A 12386-nucleotide genomic window follows, 5' to 3' on the forward strand; every position below is an offset into this window, starting at 1 on the left:
TAATGACTGAAAACAAACAAACAAAAAAAACAATAAAATTATGCCGGGACACTATTCACCACAGCATTTTTCATTTATAAGAATGTGTACAATCAAATAATTTTATTCTCCAACTTTATGTTAAATGACAGGACATGGATGGACAAAGGAGAATGTTTGATTGGACACGATTTCTCAGTTACCTACAGTTAAATTCAAAGCTGTGTGACAAAATGGTCCTTTACATTATTCTTCTGCTACTGGTACTGCATTGTGACTGAGAAATCTTCATTAAAGCTCCCCAGATGCATTACAAACACAAACAATGAATTTAGCCACAATGTGGGCAATCATTGGGAAATACCTATTATTAGGGGCCTGTCCATTGAATCTGTGTGCCAGAGGCTCTGGTAGAACTGGAGACGGTACCTCGATAAAAGTGCTCCTGATAAGTACATGAAATATAGAAGGTAAGCCTTGTGACTGACTGACTATCCCTTATGTTTGATTTTTTCCCCCTACTATTAAAATGCACATCTCCCCTGCGATGCCAGAACAGCACACAACCATTAAATTCTCACATAAATAATGAAAATTTCACACCAATCAATGAATTAGTACCACTATCACGAAACACATTACAAATATTTCAATTATAAATATATTAACTGTGTTTCAGGGTGGAGTGTACAAGTCCACATGACACAGACCAGGAGTCAAATCTAGCCCTCAGGATGTTTCCTGCTACATTTCTTTGCTATTACTTCCTGTTTGCCGATACATATTGATACCTGGTACCTCAACTTTGGGCCATATGACCCATAGGGGCCCAAAATTTTTCTATCAGAATGGGACCAGTTGAAATATTGAGCTACTACAATGGCATACATTAACAGCTTTAAATTAAAATCAAGTTTTACTTTAATTTAAAATTTTGGCAGGAACTTTCCTGATGCAAAGGGAAAGGTAGGTGAAGCTTTCTGTCTTGAAAATTAAGCTTTATAGTATATGATGGCACTGCTGCTTATTTTCTGTACATTCTTAGTATATACTGTATGCAAAAATGTCTGAAGGTGGATACATATTGCATTTATTCAAAATTTCAGAGAGACACTTTACATAGCTTCTCAGTTTGATTGACAATCTATATATATATATATTTTTTCCCCCAAATAAATGTAACTATCAGTTACTTGACAACAGTCTGAGTCTATGAACATAAGAACAAAACTGGTGAGGGTCCTTGTGAAACAAAATCATTATCTTTTACAGAGGACAAATAAATTACAGTGCACATTATTTGTAATAAAACCTGCAAAAATCAGTATAATGGATCATTCCAAGATAACACATGTCTCAGATCCAAAAGCATTTAACACAGTTTACACTTGTGCAGGAAATAAAAACCTTTAGGAAGGGAAGTTCATAGAACAGTTTATTGCTTATACGTAATTCACTTCCTGCCAGTAGAGGTGGGTGATGTAAATAAGGCTACGGTCACACTATTGCTCGTGATGGGTTTACAAATACTTAGCGATGATCTTAGGTATATTTTTTGACACATCTCACAGGAGCTTTTCTTTTTTTAATCATTCCAATTTTTATGACTTTATCAATTAGTTTGTTCCTAATGATGTCGCATCATTTTCTATTTCTGCTTTGTTTAGTGCTTTTTAAAAATACAAAAGTTTTGGAGTCCCAGGGGACCCCAGTCAAAAGCACCTAATTCCACCTCTGCAGTTTTAATAAATGGAACTGTTTATTCAGTTAACGTTTGCCATGGGTACTAATTTAAAATATCACACAGGGGGGTGGGGGCACTCTGTCAGTCATTTTGAAGAAGACAGATACAGATGCAGTGGCCACAGATTTCCACAAGTACTCTGTCAACAACTTGAGATACTGCTGTTCCTAAGGTAAGATGATGTTCAAAGTCAAAAACAGAAATACATAACTTCATAATAAAATGTTATATAACTATCAGATTTCATATTTATGTTCTGTTATACAAGATAAGATTGTAAAATAGTTTGCAATGCATATGAATGCTATGCAGTCAGAGCATGATCAAGACAGGGTGTGAGTGTGGGGGGGGGAAAGCACAACTAACAATTTTTTAGGCTGCAGAGGGGAGAGGGTGGGAAGGAAGGATATGTAAGGAAGAGGCAGTTCCTCAGAGCTCCAAAATGTATTTGGCTGTAATAAATCTAGAATATAACTATATAATGTTTTTGTTAACACCAGCATTTATTTTGTTAGGCAAAAATGGCAAGCAGATCAAGACTGGCCAGATTTGGTATTGTTGAAGATTTGAGACAAATTCTAAATAAGGAGAGCTCTGAGGAGAGTGATGATTCAGGGACTAATTATGAGGATCATGTTTCAGAGACTTCTGAATACAGCAACACTGAAAATGTACCTGAAGCTCACCCAGATATTGCAGTGGCCACTGAGGCTGACCCTGACTCTGCAAGATCCTCAGGACTTCACAATACCACTGAGCTACTACTGGTTGAAGGGGAAGAACCATAGCAAGAGGTAGGGCTAGGGGTAAAAGTAGAGCTTGAAGCAATGCACGTGGGCAAAATTATGGCATAGAGCATGATGAAGCAGTTGGCGCAAGAGAGAATGCCAATGAAAAACAATATCATGGCAAAAACAGGACAGTTTGGGGGAGAAAAAACCCTCCACCAGTAGGGTGAAGACATGCAGCGAACATCATCAGAAATCAACCAGGTATAACAAAGGCAGCAGAGTGCACAAAAGTGGAAGAATCTTTTAATTTTCTTCTGACCCCAGAGATGATTAATGTTATAGCGCGTGAAACTAACAGAGAAGCTGAATGTAGAATCAGGGAATGGAATGAGAAACATCCCACCAACATTAATGGAAAGCAGTGGATGACACAGAAATAAAGGCAGTCATTGGCCTTTTGATCATAGCAGGGGTGTCTAAAGATAACCATGAGTCAGTTGTCGGCGGCTGTCCGTTGCTAGCGATGATGGCAGCTTCATTAGGATGCGCAGAAAAGCAGATTGGCCGCGAGGCCTGCAACAGAGCTGTCCACAGCAGCAGCACAAATGGCCTGGCCGAGCCGCCATGGAATACCTGGCCTCATGAGCTCTATACTATTCTCCTCTCCTAGAGAAGCACCTTGCATGGTAAGGTAAGACAAACGATGTCGTGCCCCCATTGTGTTGTCTCTTTGGACCTCCAGACCAGATGCCAAGTGGTGCACAAAAGTGCCACAGACCTGACAGGTATGGAAGTTGCCCCACAGTGACCACTGACTTGCTGAGTGATGCCATCCATTGGCCATTTGAGTGGCTCTTCCGCATGCCATCTGGTGGTGTGCCATTGACTCCATTGGGTTCATCTGCCACATTGCACTGAAAAGTGCCCTGCTGCCAGTGCCTTATTGGTGATGTACTATTTAACCCATAGCTGGAACGCAGGCAGGTGCTACCACTCTGGGTCAAAGTGCACCTGGGAGCTATGGTGATTAAGGGGTTACTCCACTTTCCCCAATACTCAAGTCCTCCTGGACCTAAGATTCACCAACGATTGCAAGGGGAGACAAGCTTGCACCTTTCAGAGATATATGGACAATGTTTGTAGCCCAGCTCCCAAAGTACTTCATTTCAGGTACAGATGTGTGTAGATGAGCAGCTTGTTGGTTTTAGAGGCAAGTGCAGTTTCCGACAATACATCCTATCCAAGCCTGACAAATATAGGATAAAGACCTGGTGGAATTGTGATATGGAGACCAGCTACCCTCTCAAAGGTGAAATATACCTTGGCAGACAACCTGGACATGGACGAGAAGTAGATCAAGGGGCCTGTGTAGTCAAAGAGCTTGTGGAGCCTTGGTGCAAAAGTGGCAGAAATGTCACAGCCGACAATTTCTTCACCTCTGTTCCCTTAACTGAATCCTTACTAGAAGATGGACTGACATATGTGGGCACTATCAAGGCAAACAAGCCCCATATTCCAGAGGCGATGAAGGCTAACAATGACCAGGAACTCAACAGTTCACGTTTTGGCTTTCATGGTCAGATTACCATAGTGTCATATGTTCCAGCAAAAGGAAAAGCGGTACTGGTGCTGTCCTCCATGCACCATGATACCAAGGTTGAAGGTGAGAAGCAGAAACCAGAGATCATACTACACTATAATGCAACCAAAGTGGTGTGGATAATCTGGATCAGCTCGTCAAAATGTTCATAACAAAAAGAAAAATAAACAGATGGCCGATGGTGCTGTTTATGAACATGGTGGATGTTGCAACCATTGCTGCTTTCATCATCTGGATGGGGAACTTCCCAGACTGGAAGTTACCAGAACGTGATAGATGCCGCCAGATCTACCTGAGACAGCTGGGGCATTCCCTGGTCATGCCACACATGAAAAGAAGAGCTGATACTGCTATATTGCGAGCCCCAATCCGAGCAGCAATGATCCTCCTGGGAGTGAGGAAAACTCTACCTGTTGATATGACTGTCCAACACTCGACTGGAAAATCGACTTGGAAAAAGGTGTTAACTTGGCTCCTGAAACACAGACAGGAAGGAGCAAACAGTTGCTACCTTTTGTCACATGTCAGCATGCCCTGAGCATAGCATGAGCCAAGTTGTATGCTATAGACCCTTTTCAGTCACGTGACCTTCGTAAACGCGACCGCCATTTTGGACATGTAGTGGACTTCGGCTCGAATCGGTTTGAATGCGAGGAAGGCGACAAACATAAAATAAAAAGGAGCGAGATGCAGAAAACTGTATTTACTAGTTTACTGTAATTATGATCTGGCAGCTACTTACACCGGATCCAGTGTAAATAGCTGCCGGAGCCACCGGCCGCAAGCTAGCGCGCGCTCTCCATCCCCGGCCGGCCGCGAGCTAGCGCGCGCTCTCCCTCCCTGGCCGGCCGCGAGCTAGCGCGCGCGCGCTCTGGAACCTCGGGCGTTGGCTCCGGCAGCTATTTACACTGGATCCGGTGTAAATAGCTGCCAGATCATAATTACAGTAAACTAGAATGGAATGTTAACAGCAATGTAATGCCTTTTCTGGCTAATTTTATTCGTCTTACCTCCAACAAAGTGGTCAATACACAAGCATTGGTATGCCGCTATCCATCTTCTCCGTCAGTCAGCATCTACCGGGATCCGATAAAATGATAACCCTTGCCTTGTTTGTTGATGGTTACTACATCCAGGTGCACAACAATATAGTGGCATGATGGAAGTCTTGCTGAAAATAAACACTTTCTTTGCTGCCGTTCCTCAATGTTAGCTGTGGTAAACTACTGGTAGTACATGTCCAAAATGGCGGCCGCGTTTGTCGTGACGTCACGTGAAAAGGGTCCATAACTGCCTGTAGTGTGTGTTGAGTTTTAGTTGTTTTTAGACATTTCACATTGAAAGATAAAATAAAATGAAAAAGCGTTGAAGATTTAAAGACTTCAGGTGTAGTTCCTCCTGTATTGAAAGACAAAATAAGGTAAAATAAAATTTCAAAATGTATAAGTGTGAATGACAGTTTAGTTTAGAAAGATAAAAGAAACTGAAATTAAAAATTGTGTAAGTTTTAATGCCTGTGTTTATTTCAATCATTTTATATTGGGGTCAAAATGACCCCGATTGGTTTCATCATATAAATACAACACAAATAATGTTTACATGAAATTACTGAAAACTAAGTGACACCAGAATCAAAGAATGGTAAAGAAGCTTTTAATTTATAATGTGGATTTTAATTGGGATAAAAGCTGCAAGTTGTGTTCAAGAAAAGTATAGATTTTTGCTTTTCAAAATATGCAAATTAATTGTAACTTTGCTCAAATAATAATCTACTTTTTCTTTAAATGACAATTACATAACTAATAATGCCTTGAGAAGAAATAAATGTTGCTGCTATTATTATTATGCTATTACGATTGCTTCTTACAGTCAATTATTCTTGGGGTCCCCAAGGACCCCAATTGGTAGTCCATGTATGTTAAATATGTTGGTATGATGAGGGTTAAAATGTGTAGTACGTTTACATGCACGTCCAAATCGAGCTGCTGTTGGTAATCGAGCAAAGGGTCCCAGCAGGGGTGCCAGAGAAAATCAAACCTACATGCACAAGTGAAATCGGGCTATTGTGCAAGGTGCATTGTGCACCCGAGCCACACGTGGCGCTACACGCCCCATCATGTTGGTACACTTCCGGTTGTCGTCATGAAGAAGAGCTATAGTGTTGCCAGATACTGCTGACGTTTTCCAGCCCAAAACATGTTCAAATCCGCTAAAATGCACTTAAAATCCCCAATCTGGCAACACTAGCAGTTCCGTGTTCAAGCTGTTATGCTTGCTCTAACAGACTATGGCTACAAACTGTCCGGCGCAGACCACTGTTTTGTAAGACAACTTATTTTGCACAATAATATTTTTCTAAAGTCCATTTTTTGCTTACAAAAAAATATTTTTTTGCTTACAATTTAACTTATGTCTTAATAAACACACAAAAAGTTCAATTGTTTTGTTTTTATTGACATTCTTCAGATGTTGGACATATATATATATATATATATATATATATATATATATATACACACACACACACAAATACAATGACTTGTTTATGTACACAATTCACAGCTATGCAACAGCTGTACAGATGTATTTGGTGATACAGTAAGTGAGCTAAATTTTAACAGTGCAAACAATGCCACAAAAAGATAAGATTCATGCCGTTGTCATGCCGACCGAGGTTGTTGTGTTTCCCGCTTGTGGTCTCGTCACTCGTCACTTCCGGAAGTAGCTCGACAAGTAGCTCGATAGGGTATACATGCGCAAAATAGCTCGGCAGAAATCGCATAAACTAGGTCGTGTAGCTCGATTCAGAGAAATCAAGTTCGGTTCAATTTCAGCCGAATTAAGGTGTATACATGGCATTTTGAACTTCGATTTCAGTCGAGCAACGGCAGAAATTCGATTCTCTCTATGTGCATGTAAACGTAGTGACTGAGACAACCAACCATTCACACTCACATTCACACCTATGGTCAATTTAGAGCCACCAATTAGCCTAACCTGCATGTCTTTGGATTGTGGGGGAAACCAGAGCACCCAGAGAAAACCCACGCAGACACAGGGAGAACATGCAAACTCCATTTTACAATAATTATCTAACTTTTTATTATAGTTCACAGCATTGTGTAAAATTGCAAATCTATAATTGGATTAATAAGTCATATAAATTCAACTGTGATTGTAACTTGCATCTCAAAAGTACATATGCTGCCAAAGCACATGATCACAATTCTTGCTCACAAGTTTTGACAGAAATGTCTCACTATTGTCATGTTTTCAAATTGAAGTTACAAACTGTTAAACCTTAGGGTCTAAAATGATGACGTGGGTAAACCCATAAAGTGAGATGTATTGCAGGTTTACGAACTTCATAAAACTGTGATTTGTATGATTACTTTAGATAGGAAATGGCCTCCATATTTTTCTTCTTTTTCCATGCAGTGGTTAATACCTGATGCTTAACTTTGGAGTTCCAGTGTAGTAAAAGCTTTATGGTGGACTTAAATTTCATTCTTCAGTGTGGCACATGGTTGGATAAGTTGGACTACAGTAAGAACCTGGTAATAAAAAACATCATCAGTCATGGAGGAGCAGAATATGAGGCAGAAATTCAAGTATCACAGTGTTATGTGTAAAACCTCAGCAAGTATTTGACACATGACACGGCTTTAATGTGATTAACTTGACAAAATTTCCCATCTAGCCCTTCTTTTATTTTATGTAAAACAATTAGCTATAAGTGTCTAGTACATGAAAACAGGTATCATCTGTGCTTTATCCCATGCAGAGTTAAATTTTTAGACTTTAAATTTAAACTTTAAAGTTTTAATGGATTTTCACATGATCATACAGCAGGGCTTTACATTAACTTTTTTGCTCACCGGCCACTGTGGCTAGTGGTTTTCCCGAGTCACTAGCCATTCAGCCTTTTCACTAGCCACAATTTTGTTGCCAGGAAATCGCAGTTTTTTCTTCACCATGATATGTTAAAGTTCGGAAGATCTAGATTTAATTATGAATGGCAGTGTATAATGTATCTCTACAGTAGCACTCAAGTATTCAGTGCTGTTAAGGTAGCTCCCTATATGAAAACATGCAACCAATTCAGACAAAAATATAAACAGAGTATTCTGTTTATTGAACTCAAATTCAAGCCCCTTACAATATGAAATATCGTATAATATGAAAAATAACATTCAGTACAACTGAACTGATTCTAATATTAAAAGTCCAATTCAAAACATTTATCATTGAAAAACATTTGATGTTTTGATATGCAAGTATTATGTGTATTATCAAGTATCTCATCTCATTCATCTCATTATCTCTAGCCGCTTTATCCTGTTCTACAGGGTTGCAGGCAAGCTGGAGCCTATCCCAGCTGACTACGGGCAAAAGGCAGGGTACACCCTGGACAAGTCACCAGGTCATCACAGGGCTGACACATAGACACAGACAACCATTCACACTCACATTCACACCTACGGTCAATTTAGAGTCACCAGTTAACCTAACCTGCATGTCTTTGGACTGTGGGGGAAACCAGAGCACCCGGAGGAAACCCACGCGGACACGGGGAGAACATGCAAACTCCACACAGAAAGGCCCTCGCCAGCCACGGAGCTTGAACCCAGACCTTCTTGCTGTGAGGCGACCTTCTTGCTGTGAGTTTGCCTTGGATAACTTTGCCTAAAACATGGTGGTGTATACTGATTTTTTTCCCAGAATTTTTTTGTGTAGGCGTAACGGATGCCAGATTGTTAATGTATCTTAGTTACATAGGCTACATGGTTAGGGTATCTTTTGTCCTCATTGCTTGGGCCAGATCAAACCATTAAACAAGCTTAAATTATTCTTACTCTTGCCACATACATTTTTTTTTTTTTCAAAACTGATGATATTCAGTTCAAACACCATTAAAAGTAATTTCAGGAATAGATCTCTTGTGTGATGTGTAATTCACCCCTCTCATTTAAATATGTCGAACATTTTTTGGCGCGCACTTTGCGCATCACGGACCTCGGGGTGTGGTGTATCTGATCGAGCATTCAGTGCTCGACTATGTTAGCCTGCGGCACTCCAGGTGCTGTCAACGATTGCTCATGCTTGTTGTTGTTGAGCTGCCACTAAAGAGAGCACAAGAAGTTACCTTGCCTCCATGTACATTATTTATTAATATAGTTCTAGTGACCCATGGTCCGGTCTGAGACAGACATACAGTAAGACAATATAAAGAACTACAACACGGTGATTTTAAAATCACCCTGCTCATCTCTGCCCCTTTTTTCCTGAGCAGCAGGGTTTGAAACTCCAGCTATATGCTGCCACATAGTACGCTTGTCAGTCGTCAGCAACTTTGTTGCTTCGTTCATTAACCGCAGGTTACCATATCACTGATTTTATCTGAGACGTTAAAGTACGTTCTCAACAATTCTAACATGTTGTCAGAATGTTTATGCAGGTGCTCATGGGAGTTGTAGGTGCGTAATATTACATTGCAATGCGTTTATTATATCAGATGCCTTCAGAGAAAACTACAGTTAAAATATATTGTCATACCACAGAATAAACCACCCGCCAAAGTGGCTAGTGAGACTAAAGTTATTACCCGCCAAAGCCGAATTTTACCCGCATTTGGCAGGTGGGCGGGTGCTAATGTAAAGCCCTGTCATACAGGTGATCGACTTGGCTCTGATTTAGTTGGGTACAAGTGTGGAATTTTCAGCCTGTAGGCTACAGAAGCCAAGAGAGTTCATCATCATGTCCACATTTCTTATATGAGAGTTCCCTGCTCCTCTCTTCTTGCTCCCAACCCGGCAAACTGCCCAAGCCAATCTACAACCCCGATTCCAAAAAAGTTGGGACAAAGTACAAATTGTAAATAAAAATGGAATGCAATAATTTACAAATCTCAAAAACTGATATTGTATTCGCAATAGAACATAGACAACATATCAAATGTCGAAAGTGAGACATTTTGAAATTTCATGCCAAATATTGGCTCATTTGAAATTTCATGACAGCAACGCATCTCAAAAAAGTTGGGACAGGGGCAATAAGAGGCTGGAAAAGTTAAAGGTACAAAAAAGGAACAGCTGGAGGACCAAATTGCAACTCATTAGGTCAATTGGCAATAGGTCATTAACATGACTGGGTATAAAAAGAGCATCTTGGAGTGGCAGCGGCTCTCAGAAGTAAAGCTGGGAAGAGGATCACCAATCCCCCTAATTCTGCGCCGACAAATAGTGGAGCAATATGAGAGGAGTTTGACAGTGTAAAATTGCAAAGAGTTTGAACATAGCATCATCTACAGTGCATAATATCATCAAAAGATTCAGAGAATCTGGAAGAATCTCTGTGCGTAAGGCTCAAGGCCAGAAAACCATACTGGGTGCCAGTGATCTTCGGGCCCTTAGACGGCACTGCATCACATACAGGCATGCTTCTGTATTGGAAATCACAAAATGGGCTCAGGAATATTTCCAGAGAACATTATCTGTGAACACAATTCACCGTGCCATCCGCCGTTGCTAGCTAAAACTCTATAGTTCAAAGAAGAAGCCGTATCTATACATGATCCAGAAGCGCAGACGTCTTCTCTGGGCCAAGGCTCATTTAAAATGGACTGTGGCAAAGTGGAAAACTGTTCTGTGGTCAGACGAATCAAAATTTGAAGTTCTTTATGGAAATCAGGGATGCCGTGTCATTTGGACTAAAGAGGAGAAGGACGACCCAAGTTGTTATCAGCGCTCAGTTCAGAAGCCTGCATCTCTGATGGTATGGGGTTGCATTAGTGCATGTGGCATGGGCAGCTTACACATCTGGAAAGACACCATCAATGCTGAAAGGTATATCCAGGTTCTAGAGCAACATATGTTCCCATCCAGACGACGTCTCTTTCAGGGAAGACCTTGCATTTTCCAACATGACAATGCCAAACCACATACTGCATCAATTACAGCATCATGGCTGCGTAGAAGAAGGGTCCGGGTACTGAACTGGCCAGCCTGCAGTCCAGATCTTTCACCCATAGAAAACATTTGGCGCATCATAAAACGGAAGATATGACAAAAAAGACCTAAGACAGTTGAGCAACTAGAATCCTACATTAGGCAAGAATGGGTTAACATTCCTATCCCTGAACTTGAGCAACTTGTCTCCTCAGTCCCCAGACGTTTACAGACTGTTGTAAAGAGAAAAGGGGATGTCTCACAGTGGTAAACATGGACTTGTCCCAACTTTTTTGAGATGTGTTGTTGTCATGAAATTTAAAATCACCTAATTTTTCTCTTTAAATGAAACATTTTCTCAGTTTAAACATTTGATATGTCATCTATGTTCTATTCTGAATAAAATATGGAATTTTGAAACTTCCACATCATTGCATTCCATTTTTATTTACAATTTGTACTTTGTCCCAACTTTTTTGGAATCGGGGTTGTATATTTTCCTCAAATTTCAACTTCTACATAGCATGTTTACTATCTAAGAAGCCTTTCAAAAGTTGCCTTTCCAGACGTCTTACCAAAGTCGAATATGTGAGGTCTGTATCAACATTTTTTAAAATCCTCTCCAAAATGATCTCATGATGGAAGAGGAGTTTGAATGCTTTCCAAGGAAAATTCTTCCTGACATAAAATTGCAGGTTATTGAACTGTTTGAAACTTGAATCCAAATGTTTATTCCGTTCAAAATAACACTGTAATCAATCCCGGATGATAACTTCTGAAGCGTTAATAAATATGAATCTTATTAGTAAACCTTTTAAAAAAAACCACACAGTTCTAAACAGAACTAAGTTATAACTGGAACAAAAGGCATGTGAGCTTTGTACATAGGATTTGCTACACCTGTTAGGCATAACTAAAATTAATCGATTAAACTTTTAGAAGTGTCATTTTTGGCCATTTCCTGAAGAACATAACTTAGATGACTGAACAGAACAAATCTTCTCATCTCATCTCATTATCTCTAGCCGCTTTATCCTGTTCTACAGGGTCGCAGGCAAGCTGGAGCCTATCCCAGCTGACTACGGGCGAAAGGCGGGGTACACCCTGGACAAGTCGCCAGGTCATCACAGGGCTGACACATAGACACAGACAACCATTCACACTCACATTCACACCTACGGTCAATTTAGAGTCACCAGTTAACCTAACCTGCATGTCTTTGGACTGTGGGGGAAACCGGAGCACCCGGAGGAAACCCACACCAGAACAAATCTTCAAAGGTAAAACAGAGAAAAGGAATGTTGGCTCAAAATAAAACACTTGCTAGATACAGTGGTGCTTGAAAGTTTGTGAACCCTTTAGAATTTTCTATATTTCTGCATAAA

The 12386-nt window shown here is 40.3% G+C and overlaps 1 protein-coding gene across 1 annotated transcript in view; it reads right to left on the reverse strand.

Moving 5' to 3' along the window:
• Positions 1-12386, reverse strand: part of si:dkey-247m21.3 (5-hydroxytryptamine receptor 4) — a 130718-nt gene that overhangs the window by 6261 nt on the left and 112071 nt on the right. The window contains exon 6 of the mRNA XM_060934872.1: positions 344-424. Coding sequence (XP_060790855.1) covers positions 344-424 — 81 coding nt within the window. The remainder of the gene's footprint in view (positions 1-343; positions 425-12386) is intronic.

The sequence above is a fragment of the Neoarius graeffei genome, chromosome 12, assembly GCF_027579695.1.
Source record: "Neoarius graeffei isolate fNeoGra1 chromosome 12, fNeoGra1.pri, whole genome shotgun sequence".
Lineage (NCBI taxonomy): Eukaryota > Metazoa > Chordata > Actinopteri > Siluriformes > Ariidae > Neoarius > Neoarius graeffei.